The 17586-nt window shown below is 41.7% G+C and overlaps 2 protein-coding genes across 8 annotated transcripts in view; one reads left to right on the top strand and one right to left on the bottom strand.

The window, feature by feature from the left end:
• Supt16 (SPT16, facilitates chromatin remodeling subunit) overlaps positions 1–16699 on the top strand; it is a 36821-nt gene extending 20122 nt beyond the window's left edge. Inside the window, exons 12-26 of the mRNA NM_033618.3 lie at positions 74–169; positions 393–508; positions 605–758; positions 1749–1876; positions 2987–3122; positions 3215–3341; positions 3529–3647; positions 4545–4670; positions 4968–5080; positions 5617–5692; positions 6122–6291; positions 12567–12696; positions 13805–13934; positions 14354–14431; positions 15296–16699. Coding sequence (NP_291096.2) covers positions 74–169; positions 393–508; positions 605–758; positions 1749–1876; positions 2987–3122; positions 3215–3341; positions 3529–3647; positions 4545–4670; positions 4968–5080; positions 5617–5692; positions 6122–6291; positions 12567–12696; positions 13805–13934; positions 14354–14431; positions 15296–15441 — 1845 coding nt within the window. The 3' untranslated portion in view covers positions 15442–16699. The remainder of the gene's footprint in view (positions 1–73; positions 170–392; positions 509–604; positions 759–1748; positions 1877–2986; positions 3123–3214; positions 3342–3528; positions 3648–4544; positions 4671–4967; positions 5081–5616; positions 5693–6121; positions 6292–12566; positions 12697–13804; positions 13935–14353; positions 14432–15295) is intronic.
• Rpgrip1 (retinitis pigmentosa GTPase regulator interacting protein 1) overlaps positions 15779–17586 on the bottom strand; it is a 57099-nt gene continuing 55291 nt past the window's right edge. For 4 of the 7 annotated variants that reach the window (XM_006519689.4, XM_017316222.2, XM_006519692.4 and 1 more), the window contains one exon: positions 16188–17012. In XM_006519689.4, the coding sequence (XP_006519752.1) occupies positions 16900–17012 (113 nt within the window). In that variant the 3' untranslated portion in view covers positions 16188–16899. Of the gene's footprint in view, positions 17013–17586 lie in introns of all 7 variants that reach the window. The other 3 variants (NM_023879.3, NM_001168515.1, XM_006519696.4) reach the window with 2 other exon arrangements.

Below are 17586 nucleotides of genomic sequence, written 5' to 3'. Positions count from 1 at the left end.
TGCAGTGAAAAAGTTAAGCAACATAGCTCTTTAAAAAAGTAAACAGTATTTTTATTATACCTTACTCCCATAGAATGAGGATGATGAAGAGGAGGAGGAAGAGAAAGATGAGGCAGAGGACCTTTTGGGAAGAGGCTCTAGGGCGGCATTACTTACTGAAAGAACAAGGGTAAGTTTGCTGTTCACATTTACCATGTAGCTGGATATGCTGGTGTACATCTGTAAAATCCCAGCTCGAAGCAGGCTGAGGCATGAAGATCACCACTTTAAGTTCGCCTGGCACCACATATGCAAGGTTCAGGCCAACCGTGGGGGCATTAGGAAACTGGCAAAACACTAGTGTCCTATCATGTGCTCCCCATGTTCTGGTGACTTGATTCTCACTTTGCTAGAATGAGATGACTGCAGAAGAGAAGCGAAGAGCACATCAGAAGGAACTGGCAGCACAGCTCAACGAGGAAGCGAAGAGGAGGCTGACAGAGCAGAAAGGGGAACAGCAGATTCAGAAGTAGGAGTCCACACTGAGCAAGGTGATAGTCTAGAGATGATGTGACCGTAGGGATTTCTCAATTGTCTTTTTGCTTTATTTTTAACCCCACTCCAGAGCTCGAAAATCTAATGTGTCCTATAAAAACCCATCTCTGATGCCTAAGGAACCACATATTCGGGAGATGAAGATCTATATTGATAAGAAATATGAGACTGTGATAATGCCTGTGTTTGGCATTGCCACACCCTTCCATATTGCCACAATCAAGGTACCAGTATTCAAGTATCCAAGGTTCTAGTGTGTCTGCCTAATTCTCTGATCTTCTCTTACCTTGACCTTTCACACTCCAGTGTGCTGATTGTCTGCTTTCTCCTTTATCTCCCACTGTTGTTTTCCTTCCCTTTCAGTTTTCACTTTGTAGGAAGCTAAATTAGACCAGAAAAGGAATCCATTTACCAGTTGGGGGGTGGGGGGTTATTGTTGTTGTTTTGTGCTGTATATGTTTGAGTGTATTTGTGTGTGTGTGTGTGTGTGTGTGTGTGTGTGTGTCCCTGGGGGTATAAGATGCATGTGCCATATGTCAGTGTCTGGTGTCTTAAGTTCATAGATAGCTTGTGTGCGCTCTCTCTCTCTCTCTCTCTCTCTCTCTCTCTCTCTCTTGCAACCCTGTTTTTTGAGGCAGGATCTTTTATTGACACTTGAGCCCAATGATTAGCTAGAGTGGCTGGCCACCAAGCTCTGGAAATCCCTGTCTCTGCCCACCATTAACCCTAGGATTATAGACATGCACACCTCACTTGGATTTTATGTGGGTGTTAGGGCCCCAAACTTGGTTCCTTGTGTTTGTGCAGCAAACACTTTGCCATCTGAGCCATCTCTCAAGCCCCTATCATGTGTGTGTCTTTCCTTGAATTTGTAACTATTATTTAATCCTAAATTGTATTCCTGTCACAAGATACTTTTATAGCTAGGTGATTTTTTTTTTTTTTTTTTGGAAACACTTTCTTAATTATGTGAAAAACACTGCTGAATATTTCTATCTCGATTTTGGTTCAGTTTTATAGGTTCAGCTGAAGGAACAGCAAACTCTGGCCTTTTTCTTCTGCAGCTAGGAATTGAACCAGGCCCTTGCCCACTCTAGATAAATGCTTTGCCACTGAGCTTTGTTCTTAGTCCCTCATACTCCTAACTGCTAACTTCATTTTAGCATCTTTATAATCTAGTAACAAAGCTAACTTTCCTCTCTTTCTTTGAACAGAACATAAGTATGTCTGTCGAAGGAGACTATACTTACTTGCGAATCAACTTCTATTGTCCAGGCAGTGCTCTGGGCAGGAATGAGGGCAACATCTTTCCTAACCCTGAAGCCACTTTTGTCAAGGAAATGTGAGTCCCTGGGAAACAAACGTCTCCAACCTGTGCTAGTGGTGCAATGACCTCACATGTCCATTCCCTGCTACATCCTTTCACAAGAACCCACTGCAAAGCCTTCCTTGGTGGCATTTGTTTAGGATTACATTGCTGACTTTGTAATGTTTTAAGTATGGATCCTAATTTATATTTCTCATATGGCTATTTTATATCACACTACACATTTTGCAATTGAATCCTCAGGCAAAAAAAAAACAAAACATCTGTGGGCCAACTGTGGCAACACACAGCATAGCTTGAAGTTCACATTTAAGAGACTGAGGCAAAAAGTTTACAAATTCAATGCATCCTGGTCTACAAAATTAATTCCAGGCAACCCTGAACTATAGCGAGAACTATCTCAAAATAGAAACAAAAAAAGAAGAAAGAAAATGTTATGTTGCATTGAATTCTCTTCCATCATGGAGTGGTATAGAATATTGGGAGATACTGTATAAAATTTGAAAAAATAAAAGTGTAGTTTCCCTACTCCAGGGAATTAGCTATTGATATTTTCCACTTAAAAGAAAAATATATTTTTTTCTGATTTCCTACCATTCCCATATTTAGTGGTGGTTTTTCTTTTAAAAACATGTTAAGCCATCTGGGCATGGTAGCCCTTAGGAGGTGAAACAGGAGGATTGGGAGTTTAAGGCCAGCCTTTGAACATAGCAAGGTCAAAGCCCGTTTGCACTACATATGATGTCTTTTAAAAGATAGACTTGGAAAAAATTGGTAAAGTGCTTATCATATAAGCTTGAGGACTGAAGTTCAGGGCTCCAAGACCCACATTAAAATACATAAATATAGGTGCAGTAGATTACATTTGTAGTCCCAGCATTGGGGAGGTAGAGACAGGGAGAGGACCCTTGGAATTTGCTAACCAGTCCATCTAGATAGATCTGAGAGAGAGCGTCTCCTAAAACAGGGCAAAAGTTACTAAGAAAAACATTCAATGTTGACTTCTGGCCTCTACACAAACACATGGCACATACACACAATAGAGAAATTAAGCCACTTAAAAACTGTAATGATGGGTTTGGGTTTCCTAGCCTGATAAACATCTATACAAATGTTCTTCTACAGTACATACCGAGCTTCAAATATGAAAGCACCTGGAGAGCAGACTGTACCCGCCTTAAATCTTCAGAATGCGTTCCGAATTATAAAAGAAGTACAAAAACGTTACAAGACCAGAGAAGCTGAAGAGAAAGAAAAAGAGGTGAGTCTGAACACAACTAGGCACCTTTGTACAGACAGGTCTTTGGAAGTTGGTATGAAGGCTCCATGCACACACTGTTTTGTGACCCTTAGGGCATTGTAAAACAAGACTCGCTGGTGATCAACCTAAACCGGAGTAATCCAAAACTGAAAGACCTGTACATTCGTCCAAACATTGCCCAGAAGAGAATGCAGGGCTCACTGGAGGCTCATGTCAATGGTATGTACGGACGCCCTCTCCTGTGCTGGACTGTAGCTTCCCAGAGTAGAACATGCTACAGTGATGGAAGGAAGCAGGGGACAAGATGACCAGAACACATGGGGACTTGATAAATGGTGTCTCTCTGACCTTGTTCAAGCCTAAGATGACACTGCTTAACACTTGGTGACCCTGTTGTTTGCCACAGGTTTCCGATTCACATCTGTTCGAGGAGACAAGGTGGATATTCTGTACAATAATATCAAGCATGCGCTGTTCCAGCCCTGTGATGGCGAGATGATTATTGTTTTGCACTTTCACCTCAAGGTACACACTTCTGCCTAAGCTAGCGTGATTCAGAGCTCTCGGCAAAAACTGAATTTTTCTAACTTATTTTAAAAAACTATATTCGGTAAAGAGGTTTTTAAAAACATGATTATAAAGTACAGTAGGCTAGTGACTTTGATTACAGTTGCATACAGGGGTATGGTTAAAGTTATTTGCAGGAATCAGGGTACCTGTTAAGCGACTACACCACGAAAGGAAATGTCTCTATCTTCCTTGGCAACCAAGATCCTCTCTCTTTCTGTGATGGGGTGTTGACAGGTATACATAGCTGCCTTGAGGTCAGGATCATATCATTGCCAGAAGACTCCTCTGTCCCATCTTTCTATTCTCCCATTGTCTCTTCCTTTTCCTCTGCAATGTTCTAAGCCATGGAAGGAATGATGGGATGTTCCATTGATGGCTGAGCATGCAACAATTACTTAGTCTTAGAACTTTGACCAATTACCAGTTTCTGGACTTACTACTACTGCCCACTGCAAAAAAGAAGGCTTCTCTGACCAAAGATCAGGACTAAGGTGTCAGGGTTGATATAATTATTTAGAAGGTGGATTGATGGGTGTATCAAACCCATTTATCAAAACAACACTCTAGTTTACCCACTAGGACCTGTGACCTCCCCGTTCTTGACTAGGTTTTCAGTAGCACATGTGAATTCCCTCCTATGATATGATATGAGCCTCAATTCCAGTCAGGTAATTGGTTACCCCCAAAACAGGTTTGTCATTATAATACCAAAAGGTACATCTTACCTCTTCAGTCAGTAGTATAGTAAAATGTGTATCTGTTTTATGTACTTGGCTTCTTTAAGCATCTTGTCTTTGTAGGTTGAGTTGCCTAAATCTTGTAATATTTCTGTCCTCTCTGGATTATCATTAGAATGCTATCATGTTTGGGAAGAAGCGACACACAGATGTACAGTTCTACACAGAAGTTGGAGAGATCACTACAGATTTGGGGAAACATCAACACATGCATGACCGAGATGACCTGTATGCTGAGCAGGTCTGAAAAATTCAGAATCTTATTTTCAGAGTAGTGAGGGTGGGTTAAGAATGAGCTCAGGATTTCTTTTATTTCCTAAATAGCAAGTAACGTTAGTGTCTGCTCTGCTGAGCCAGTGCATTGACTTATGAGTTAGGCATAGATTAGAGTCATCTCCACAGTTTATCGTGTAAACCTTAAAACAGATCAAGTGTCAGAGTAAAGAGAAGTAAAACTACGAAAGAGTTTTGACCTTTTTGAGGGGAAATACTATTAAGAAGTTACATGATGACTAAATAATACGGTTTTCCTCCACAGATGGAACGAGAAATGAGACACAAACTGAAAACGGCCTTTAAAAATTTCATTGAAAAAGTAGAGGCCCTAACAAAGGAGGAGCTGGAGTTTGAAGTGCCATTTAGGGACCTGGGGTAATAACACTTCTTCCTCCTCTCGACTTCCAAAAGCTTGAGGAAATAATGGGTTATTGTTCTTTTGTAATTTAATACCACATATACTGGGGGTGGGGGGCCCTATGACTGATAACCTTTGAGATAGCCACTCAATCTTCAGGATTCTCTAGCCAGGCACACGCCATTAATCCCAGCACTCAGGAGGTAGAAACAGGCAAATTTCTGAGTTTAAGGCCAGTCTGCTCTACAAGATGAGTTCAGGACAGCCAAAGAAACGGAAACCCTCTCTCCAAAAACAAAAAATAAAAAATAAAAATAGACTAGGGAGACACCTCTGGTAGGTCTTGGGACATCTGGCCTCAAAGGTCACCCACACCTGTGTGCACATACTTAACATGCAGACACATTTTAAAAATGGATACATGTATTTTAAGACTCTCAAGGGTTTTCATGAGTAACTTCCTTGGCAACTGATTGACAGAGGGAAGATGCTTGTATTGTGTCAACAGTAGGCTTATGTGGCTCACGTTGTTTCTCTTCCTTCTCTCTCTCAGGTTTAATGGGGCTCCCTACAGGAGTACCTGCCTCCTTCAGCCCACTAGTAGTGCCCTGGTAAATGCTACAGAGTGGGTGAGTATTCTTGCCTCCTCTTACTTTAATTTTCTGGTCCTTTGCAGTTTTCTTCCTATCATCCTGACCCAAGTCTGCTGAGCACATGCTCCCTACTGAGTGACACCCACACCTCTCTTGCTTACTCTTAGTAACACAGTTGTTAGAAGGGGATCCTAATTGTTTGATGCTTGGCTTAGATTTAAAATTCACTCAGCAAATGATCTTTGTAAAGCCTCTATAGTGTCTAAAGATAGTTTCTTTGAGGATTCCCTGAGTTTATTCTCCTTGAGAGAAACACTAAATTTCTTTGTATGTCACACTGAATTTATCTTTAAAAGCGAGAACAGAAAACAGTTTCTTTTGTGTGGTCATTTAGATTCCGGAAGTTCTGACAAGTGATTGCAGGGAGGTGCTTACACAGTAATGATGCGGCTCCTGTTTTGACAGCCACCCTTTGTGGTGACACTGGATGAAGTGGAGCTGATCCATTTTGAGAGGGTCCAGTTTCACCTGAAGAACTTTGATATGGTCATTGTCTACAAGGATTACAGCAAGAAAGTCACGATGATCAATGCTATTCCTGTTGCCTCTCTAGACCCCATCAAGGAGTGGCTGAAGTAAGTAACCTGCCAGCCTCTTCTCCTTTTCCTTGGACTATAAAATACTATGCCTGCTACACCATGGTTTGTGCCTATCGCCACAGCTACTCAGGTAACTGAGATAGTGACGTGAGGATCTTATCTCTAATATTTTTATCCATTTATAAGTATATAATACATGTATATCCCTCTCTTCCCTTTAATCTCCTTCATTCTCCTAAACAGTTGGCTTCTGCTTTGATTTAATCTGTACCTGCATACTTTATGTGACTATAAATCTAGGAACCAGAAATGTGAGAAAACATACAATATTTCTCTTTCATATTATCTCCAGTTTCATTCAAATTTCTGTATCTCACTTAGTTCTTATCATTCCTGTATACCTGGGTTGGTTCCATAGCTTAGCTACTATGAATAGTGCTACAGTAAGCACTGATGACAGTAAGATGAAATAATCACTATGGTTTTGATATTCACTTCTCTGATGACCAGTGAAACTGAAAACTTTTTCATATTTTCATTAACAACTTATATTTCCTTTTTTGTGAATCTGTGTGCCTGTGTTTGTGTGTATACCATGTGTGCAAGAACCCATGGAAGGAAAGGGATAGATGTTGGGAACTGAACCCAGGTCTGATACAAGAGCAGTAAGCACTTTCGACCTCTAAGCCATCTCTTCAGCCTGAAATGTTCTCAATCTATTTATTTATGGGGACATGGTGAGCAGCATCTTGCTGGAACTAACATTTAAAATCAGCTCTTTCCTTCTACATGTGGATTCAAGGGATCAAACTGAGGTCCTCAGACCGGGAGGCAAGTGCCCTTGCCTGCTGAGTCATCTCACTGGGATTCTGTTGAGTTATCTTGAATTTCTAATTCTGCCTCTATCACTTGAGTGCTGGGATTGCTGGGATGTGTCCTCATAGAGTTTCTGCAGTGTTGGGGATAAGACCTAGGGTTCTGAGTGTTAGGCAAGGGCTGGTGAGATGGCTCAGTGGGTAAGAGTACCCAACTGCTCTTCTGAAGGTCCAGAGTTCAAATCCCAGCAACCACATGGTGGCTCACAACCATCTGTAACGAGATCTGGCGCCCTCTTCTGGAGTGGCTGGAGACAGCTAAAGTGTACTTACATATAATAAATAAATAAATAGTTTAAAAAAAAAAAAAAAAAGAAAGTAAAATCTGAGTGTTAGGCAAGCACTGGTGAGATGGCTCAGTGGGTAAGAGTACCCAACTGCTCTTCTGAAGGTCCAGAGTTCAAATCCCAGCAACCACATGGTGGCTCACAACCATCTGTAACGAGATCTGGCGCCCTCTTCTGGAGTGGCTGGAGACAGCTAAAGTGTACTTACATATAATAAATAAATAAATAGTTTAAAAAAAAAAAAAAGAAAGTAAAATCTGAGTGTTAGGCAAGCACTGTAGCAACTGAGCCGCATCTCAGCCTCCTATTGTTCATCCGCCCAGTTATTGTTGATTTGCTTGAGGTCTTGTAGTTTCTTATTTTTATTTTATTTATTTTTATGTATGGGTGTTTTGCCTGTGCACTGCTTGTAAGTGTGGTGCCCACGGAGGCCAGAAGATGTCACCTTATATCCCTTGGAACTGTATTTACAGATGCTTTCAAGTACCCATGTGGGTGCTGGGAATTAAACCTAGGTCCTCTAGAAGAGCAGCTTCCAGCCACTTCTTTGTCTTTACTCTAGATAGTAACCCTCTGTCAGATAACTGGCAAAGATTTTCCTCCTAGGCTCTCTTTACTCAACTAGCTTGCTGTTTAGCTTTTTAATTTTATGAGGTCCTATGGATCATTTTGTTTGTGTGTGGGGGAGTTATATGTTGAAAATGAGAAGGATCTAGTTTCATTCTTTAACAAGTGAATAGTTTTTAAGATTTATTTGTATTATTTTAAGTGTGTGTGTGTGTGTGTGTGTGTGTGTGTGTGTGTGTGTGTGTGTGTGTGTGTGTGTGTGTGTAGAGATATGTGCAGATGAATGCCACCTGGAGCTAGGAATTGAACTCAGTTTCTCTGGGGGATCAGTGTGTCCTCTTTAATCACTGAGCCTTCTCTCCCACCCTGAATATCCTTTTTTCGAGACAGGGTTTCTCTGTGTAGCCCTGGCTGTCCTGGAACTCACTTTGTAGACCAGGCTGGCCTCAAACTCAGAAATCCACCTGCCTCTGCCTCCCAAGTGCTGGGATTAAAGGTGTACACCACCACGCCCAGCTCTCTATTTTTGTAATACTCTTTGTTAACTAAAGAAGCTTGTATATTTTTGCCATCTTTATCAAAAATCATGTTTTTTCTGTATGTCTGAATCCTCTATTCTGTTTCATTGTTCTGTGGTCTGTTTTGTGTAAGTACCATACTAGTTTTGTTACTATGCAGCTTTTGGGTTAGCCCTACTCATTTAGTAGTGTGAAGACTTATTCCATTGTTACCAAATACAATATAGGCAAATATTTTTGAATATCCTATATTTATTAAGACTTGCCTTTTGTTCTAAAATATGATATAAAGGAAATTCCATGGCTGCTAAGAAGACTGTGTGCCCTGCTTGGGTGGAGTGTTCTATAGATATATGTTAAGCCATTTGATCTACAATGTCATTTAAATCAGATGTTTCTCTGGGTTTTGTTTTGTTTAGGAGTTTGGGGTGTGGGGGGTTGGGTTTTGTTTTGTTGTGTTTTTCCCCAAAGATGAAGTTTCTTTGTGTGGCCCTGAAAGTCCTGGAACTCACTCTATAGATCAGGCTATCCTTAAATTTACATAGTTCCTCCGTGTGTCTCCTGAGTGGTAGGATTAAAGGTCTGCATCATCACTACTTGTTTTATTTAAAAATAAATTTGGATTTATTTTTGTTTTGTATGTGTAAATGTTTTGCTTACATGTTGTCCACCATGTGAGGTCTTAGATGTTTTTATCTTGTGTGTGTGTGTGTGTGAGAGAGAGAGAGAGAGAGAGAGAGAGAGAGAGAGAGAGAGAGAGAGAGAGAGAGAGAGTATGTGTGTATGTGTGTGTGTGACACAGAGAGAGAGAGAGAGAGTGTGTGTGTGTATGTGTGTGTGTGACACAGACAGAGAATGGCCTGTCTCTTGATATGTGGAGTTTTTAAGTCATCCATGAACGCTGGGTTTGAGTTCATCAGTGACTTTATATCTAATATGTTTAATATGCCTGTGTTTGTTATTGTCATGTCCTCCCTCAATCAGTATGCAGTAACCATCTTTATCTCTTTTGACCTGTTTTGGTTTTAAGTCTGTCTTGTCACTATTACAGCACTAACACCTGCTTGTCCATTTGCTTGGAAACCTTTTCTATCCTCCTATCATGACATAGCATCTATCTTTTATGGTGAGATCTATTTATTTTGACTGATTGGGTTTGGGTTTTAGGAGGGGTTTTGTTTGTGGATATTTTTCACAGCTTGTATTTTATTCAGCTAGCAGTCTCATTACACATGGTTCAAGAACTCAAGAGAAAAACTGATGTTAAAGATTGTTATTGAGCCGGGCATGGTGTGCACGCCTTTAATCCCAGCACTCGGGAGACAGAGGCAGGCGGATTTCTTGAGTTCGAGGCCAGCCTGGTCTACAAAGTGAGTTCCAGGACAGCCAGGGCTACACAGAGAAACCCTGTCTCGAAAAACCAAAAAAAAAAAAGAGAGAGAGAGAGAGAGAGAGAGAGAGAGAGAGAGAGAGAGAGAGAGAGATTGTTATTGGGCTGGAGAGATGGCTCAGCAGTTAAGACACCAACTGCTCTTCCAGAGGTCCTGAGTTCAATTCCCAGCAACCACATGGTGGCTCACAACCATCTGTAATGAGATCTGATGTACTCTCTTCTGGTGTGCCTGAAGACAGTAACAGTGTACTCACATAAAATAAATAAACCTTTTTTAAAAAAAAAATTGTTATTGGTCTTCAAAGATCATAGCCCATGATGCCATGTCTGCCTCTAGTCTCTCTAATATAAAACCACTTTCACACCTCAGTGGCTCCCAAACCGCTTAGCATAGCATCTATAACTGTGAGAGTTATTTGAAGCTACCAGTTTTAGCACTGTGAGGGTTTTTTCACTCTTTAAATAGCTACAGGAAGTTGAGCAGGGGTTGAGGGAAAGCAGCTCAACCTTGGTAAAGTATCAAAATGTGGGCAAGTGAGGCTTTGAGTAAGTCCACAGTGTCTGCCAGCACCGGGCCTTCCCCATGAAGTTACACTTAAGGTGGAAGCTAGTTTAATTTGTTTGGGTATTTGTTTTTCTTTTTTATTGTTTATTTTCGGGTTTTTGAGACAAGGTATCTCTGTGTAGCCCTGACTGTTCTGGAACAGAACAGAATGATATTGCCCTGCTTTTTTTATTTTTTTATCACTTTATGTTTATATCACTTGTACTACTTAGGTAGTAAAGGGTTACTTAGAGTACTGTACATATAATACATTAGTTACTTTGGATATAGATGCAAAGGTGAAAAAAAATCTCAGAGTAAAATGGTGACTAATACTAATGTTGACAGAAAAAGAAGAGGGCAGTGTATTTCAAAAAGGGAATGGGAGGGGCCGTGGAGGTCAGGGATGGTAAGGTCATACAAGCAGATGACATGTGCCATTCCTAGCTCTTGGAGGCTGACATTCAGAGATTCCTAAAGCCTGTGAAAAGAAATATTGGAGTGGAGAGATCATGGTGGTATAGAGTATGAAAGCAGTCTAGTGTAGTTTTGTTTTGGTTTTTTTGTTTTTGTTTTTCAAGACAGGGTTTCTCTATAGCCCTGGCTGTCCTGGAACTCACTTTGTAGACCAGGCTGGCCCCGAACTCAGAAATCCACCTGCCTCTGCCTCCCGAGTGCTGGGATCAAAGGCCTGCGCCACCACGCCCAGCTTAGTGTATTTCTTGATTTCCTGTATTCTGCCTTGAGGGCCCCAGGTAGAGCTGAGGCAGATTTAAAATAAACCTTTGTTCTCATCTTCCAAAGAACTAGAGTACATTCATGCTGTTTTGATCAATTGTCTAAAACCTGTTCTTCCCTTTGGCTCTGTAGTTGTTTCAATATGGAAAGGACTGAAGTCCTTGCTTATCTTACTACTAAAAGGACAGTCTTATGAATGCTTGCAGAAGACCTGTGTTAATTATTAAATTTATATATATATATATATATATATATATATATATATATATATATATATATATACACACACACACACATATATAGTGTGTGTATTATAACTATTCCTTGCAGAATTTCTTACTGTTTGGATGAGAAACTTTAATTACATAGGAATTTTAGAAATTATTATAGTTAAGAGCTTGCAGAGGACCCAGGTTAATTAGAAAGTAGAAATTTTAGTGTAAGTAACATTACTTAAAGCAGGTACTGCCAGTCGGTCTCAGGCAGAACATAATTGTTAGTGATTATCTTCTAGTCACTTTTTCACTTTTCATTTTGCTTCTTTTCTTTCTCGCCTTTTTTTAAATAAGATTTATTTAATTTCATGAGTATGAGTGTTTTGCCTTGGGTGAATGTAAATTCACCACCTTGTGTCTGGTGCCCACAGTGTTTAAAAGAGAGACTGAGATCCCCTGGAACCAGAACTGCAGGTGTTTGTGAGCCACCATGTGGGTAATGGTAACTCAGCGTAGGTCCCCTGCAAGAGCTCATAGCTACTGAGCCATCTCTCTAGTCCCTCCTTCCCTTTCTCTTCTCAGTCATCCACTCCAACTCAACAACCCACAACACAAGTTAGTAAGTCATTTATGAAGTGAAGGCATGTTACATACTTAGAAAGACATGCCCTTGTCTTCAGGTAGAGCCTTTCAAATAAGCAGGGTAGGGAAACAGTGGGGAGTGTTGGGCAGAGCCAGGGGAATCTCAGAACTGGTGATAAATTAAGATTGTATCAGTGAGGGATGAGGGATCCTAGGTGAGTCATACAGAGACAAAGAACAGGCTCACTGGTGCTGAAGAGGGAGAAAGGATGAAAATTGATTGATTTTTGGTTTTAGATACAGGGTTTCTCTGTATAGCCCTGGCTGTCCTGGAACTCAACTTTGTAGACCAGGCTGGCCTCGAACTCAGAAATCCGACTGCCTCTGCTGCTCGAGTGCTGGGATTAAAGGCGTGCGCCACCACCGCCCGGCTGAAAATTGTTTGAGGGACGAAGCTTGTGTGGAGTCTGGTGCTTTTCTGGCATTATTCAAATAGCCATTTAGGGCATGCCCAGTGCAAGCTAACATTCATGGCGGTTTACATTGTCAGAAAATACAGAAGTTTGATTGGGATTTTCTAATGTCATTTTAGTTCCTGTGACCTAAAGTACACAGAAGGAGTTCAGTCTCTCAACTGGACTAAAATCATGAAGACCATTGTTGATGACCCCGAGGGCTTCTTTGAACAAGGTGGCTGGTCCTTCCTGGAACCTGAGGGTGAGGTGCGTGCATGAGTGTGGGGTTTCTTTTCTATATAGGTATGCAGCACGGTGCCTAATGTCATCTAGGCACTTTGGAGAATGACATCAATATGTAGCACATAAAGGACCTGACCAGGAGAGAAGCTAAAACACTTAGTGTGCTTGTTTCTCTGGGTTAGTTTTACAGGTAATGATGGATTCGTTGGGGGTTGGTAGTCACTGAGCACATTCCTCAGCGTTTCTTACTGTTTAGAGGTGATGGGACTGAGTCATTACAAAAATACTTTGTAAAGTAGTCCTCCTAGGGCTGAAGAGATGACTCAGTACTGCCTAGTCCTCCAGAAGACCTGAGTTCAACTCCTAGCACCCCCATGGCAGCTCACAACTACTAAACTACAGTTCAAGAGGATTTGAAGCCTCTTCTATTTCCCGCAGCACTGCCACACCTGGTGCACGGCCAGCCATACATTCAGGCAAAACACCCAAACAAAAAATAAAAAGAAATGAATCTTTAGTGGCTGAAGAGATGACTCCGCAGTTAAAGAGTACTGACCACTGTTCAGAAGACCCACATGGCATCTCGCAACTGTGTGATTCTAGGAACTAGCACCCTCACACAGACATACATGCAGGCAAGCATTATGCACGTGAATAAACTTTTTTAAAAAGAACCTTTAAAAAACAAGTATATAAAAAGTCAGCAGGTTCAGTAAAGTACTTCTTTAGTCACATCATTCAGGAGGTGGAACCGAGGAGATCTCTGTAAGTTCAAGACCAGCCTGCTCTATGTAGCCAGTGCCAAGCCAGGACTACACAGTGAGACCGTGTCTCAAAAAAAGAAAAATTTTTAAACTTTTAAAAATTAGAGCTCCTACCTTGACATAATGCATTGATACAAAGTGTGTTTATTTTATTAATTTCCACAGACAAAAAGAGAGGAATTGGCTGTTCTACACTCTAATAGGTGTACCTTATTAAAGCATAATTTTAAGACAAATCCTCTTGGTCATTCAGCTTTCTGGGGTTTATATCTGAAATGCTAGTGTACCAAGTACATTGAGTTAATCTGTTAGTAATGTTAATGTGAGAAAAGTCATGAGCAGGTCTTGAGCTGTCTGCACTTCACCAGGGGAGTGACGCTGAGGACGGAGACTCGGAGTCTGAAATTGAAGATGAGACTTTCAATCCTTCTGAAGATGACTATGAAGAGGAAGAAGAGGACAGCGATGAAGATTACTCATCAGAAGCTGAAGAATCAGGTCAGAGATGATTTGTTGGACTGGAGAGGTGGCTCAGTGTATGGCAGCACTTAATGTTCCTGATTCTGAACTTGAATTCTCTGCATGTATGTAAAAAGCCAGCCAAACTTGCTTGTAACATCATTAGGGTATGGCAAATCAGGGCTAGAGACAGAAGGACCATGGGGATTTACGGGCCACCAGCCTAGCCAGTTTAATAAAAAACAAAAACCAAGCATATCTTCAGGCCCACTTGAGGGGCATTAGACATCCTCAGGCCTCCACATGCACAGGCCAATGCACCTGTACACGCTTTAAAGGAGAAAACACATATTGTGGCTTCCTAATCTAATATCATTCCTGGAGACTACTTTTTTAAAAAGGAAAATGTTCTATATTCTATTGTATTTCTGCATGACTAATGTTCAATTTTTTTCCAGACTATTCTAAGGAATCTCTGGGAAGTGAAGAAGAAAGCGGGAAGGACTGGGATGAGCTAGAAGAAGAAGCACGAAAAGGTTATTTGAAAAATTTGTCTTGTTTCAAGTGACTTATTTTTTCATTTATTTATGTGTGAATTTCTAACACAGGTGTTAAGGTTTAATGTTGGAGGCCAATGAGAGTTGGAAAGAACACTATGAAACTGTTTGAGGCGTGGTTGGGGAGATGCTCAGCTATTAAGTGATTGCCATTCAAGCTTAAAGTCTGTGTTTGTGTCTCTAGAGCCCTCACATAGAAACTGGGCACAGCATTGCGTGATGTAAGTCCTGTGCTGAGAGGAGAGAGAGGGGATCCTTGGGGATCTTTGCATGGCCACTCTAACTGTATCCGTGGGTCCAAGTTCAGGCCAAACCCTGTCTCAGAAGGTGCAGAGCAGTTGAGCTCATTTCAGCCTATGCTGTGTGTGTGTATACATATATATGTATACATACACATACATATATAAAAAAAACTTAAATCACAGGTACAACTTAACCAAAGAAGAGGGAAGATCTAGAATGAGCCCATAGGCTACAGGTGGGCTTGATTCCATCGCTTCAAGCTTTTCATATGTACCAATATGGCCAGGTAGCCTTTTGTTTTGTTTTTGATTTTTTCCAGACCGGGTTTCTCTGTGTAGCCCTGGCTGTCCTGGAACTCACTGTAGACCAGGCTGGCCTCGAACTCAGAAATCCGCCTGCCTCTGCCTCTGCCTTCCAAGTGCTGGGATTAAAGGTGTGTGCCACACCACGCCTGGCCCAGGTAGCCTTTCAATTCTCCTCGTAACTAAGCTTGTCTAGGTCAGGTAACTGACAAGATGAAGATTAACGTGACACATTAGCTCATACTGTCCGTTAACAGTAGGTGTCTTAAGCTAATGAATCACTCTGCCTTCTGCTTAGCGGACCGGGAAAGCCGTTATGAGGAGGAAGAAGAACAGAGCCGAAGTATGAGCCGGAAGAGGAAGGCATCTGTACATAGTTCAGGCCGTGGCTCTAACCGTGGTTCCAGACACAGCTCTGCACCCCCGAAGAAAAAGAGAAAGTAATATGAACCTTGGGTCCTATGCTCCATTCTTTATGCAGACAACTCCTAAAATGACATGACATAGAAACTGTTTTTCCTTTTGGTTTCGTTGAAGTTTTGCCATTTGTGTTTATGGGTTTAGGGGCCATTTGTGCGGACCAAGCTACTCGGGGAATTCCAGGCCCACCAGGACATGTGCCAGTGGCCCCGATCAGATGGCTGGCAAGGGAGGCGGTGTTGAAGGGCAGGAGGCTCCTCCCACTGTTGATCCCATTGCCTCTTTTCTTCTGACAACTTACCTTTGGTGTCTGAAAGCTGAATTCCCAAGACAGTGAGAGACTCTGACCACTAACCATTTCTAGGATTCTTTTTTCTTTACTTTTTTATTTTTCCTGTTTTGAGACAGTCTTGCTATGCAGCCATGGCTTACCTTGAAGTCACTGTAAGCCAGGCTAGCCTCAAATGTATGATCCTCTCGCTCTGCCTCCCAAGTGCTAAGGCTACAGGCTTGAGTCACTGTACTTAGACGAAGCATAGTTCTGGCCCAGAGTCAGTCCTCCGTCCGTCCCTTTATCAGTTCCAGATCTGCAGTTCTCAAGAACGTCCTTGGGCTCTGCTGATGACTGTGACTTGGCTGAGCTGGGCTGGTGTCTGGTCTTCAGTGGTTCTGGTTTCTTGCCTCATGCACATTCTGGGGTTGTTTTTGCTGCATCAGAAGACAAACACTGGCACTCGTGGCTGTTTTTTTTTTTTTTTTTTTTTTTTTTTTCCTCCTTACAAGTCCATATGTGGTGCAGTGCTCAAACACAAATTACCATTGTCTCTTCTGATACATCTAAGGAAGAATGGTCATGCTTCGTATACTACAGGTGAAATCTAGAGGGAGGCTTAAAGGAGTCAACATGGATCTCAAAGAGTAAGTCGTGTCTTGGCCTAGAATATCTTGACAAGAAGAGAAGCGGGAAGAAGGCCACACCCACAAGGCTGGGCACTGCTGCTCTTCCCTTTACTTTCTCTGCAGTGTCCTGTGTTGGTTGCTTCCGATGATCAGCTTTGAAATACTGGGGGGCTCTATCTTGCCATCCTCCCCTGCAGGTTCTCTGCATCCACCTGTCCCACTTCGCCGCCTCTGTTCTGTGACTTTATGAGAAGGGGCTTCTCAGATTTTATGTTTGTTTGTTTGTTTTCTCCCCTTAGCAGTAGGACTTGATATTTTGAATTTTGGAAGAACTAAAAGATAAATAAACTGGGATTTTTTTTTGTTTTGTTTTGTTTTTTTTGTAAACTTGTCTCTTATGACCATTTCTTTGCAGTTTCTGAAGTCAAGTCAAGTTCACTGATGGTTGTAAGCCACGTCATTAGTTTGAAAAACAGATAGCAAGATAGCACAGGAGACCAGGTTTATGGCATGTCATGTTATTTTATAAGACACTTTGACTGTGATGCCCTCAAATCGTTGAGTGGAGTAGAACTTGTACTTTCATGAAAACAGATCTTCAGTCATCTCCTTATAAATGCCATGGAGGGCAGCAGCTGCTTGGAGGGAAACCTTCAGCCTTCCAATTTGGATGGCCTGGTTTCTAGGGCTCACAACTGTGGACAAGGGTAAAAAGACAATTAGGCACCAGCAGTGTTCCATTTACGCACATTTGTTTGTGAGGGCATCATTCTGGCCGTGGCTGGCCCCTCAACCTCAGAGATCCTGCTTCTGCCCCCCAAGCTCGGTGTGTGCTCACACCACCCGGCTGTTTACGATCTTTCATCTGCTTGGTGTTTGTCATATTGGAGCTACTCTCCGTTACAGTATAGTGTACACACATGAAGAAAAGGGTAAGGAGGAGATAGAAGGAGAATGTAAGCCAGAATAGAGAAGAATTAAAAAAGATTGTTAGGGCTGTCTGTCAGATGGCTCAAGCCGACAAGCTGAGGTTGTCACTCCACAGAATCTACATAATGAAAGGCAAGAAGAAACTAACTCCTATGGGTTGTCACACCCTGACATTTCTGTATGTGCATACATTACATCAAATCTAGACAAGCCTAAATATGGTCCAGAATGAAATACGTAAAGCTGCCTGAAAGGCTTCAGAGGCGTTTATCCCGTCGGCTTCACAGGTCATCATCAGCATGGCACACAAGCAGGCTATTTTCTCTATGGCTGAGTAGA

Source organism: Mus musculus, chromosome 14 (assembly GCF_000001635.26).
Source record: "Mus musculus strain C57BL/6J chromosome 14, GRCm38.p6 C57BL/6J".
Lineage (NCBI taxonomy): Eukaryota > Metazoa > Chordata > Mammalia > Rodentia > Muridae > Mus > Mus musculus.
The sequence above is the reverse complement of the archived record's forward strand: the minus strand, read 5'-3'. Positions and strand labels throughout refer to the sequence as shown.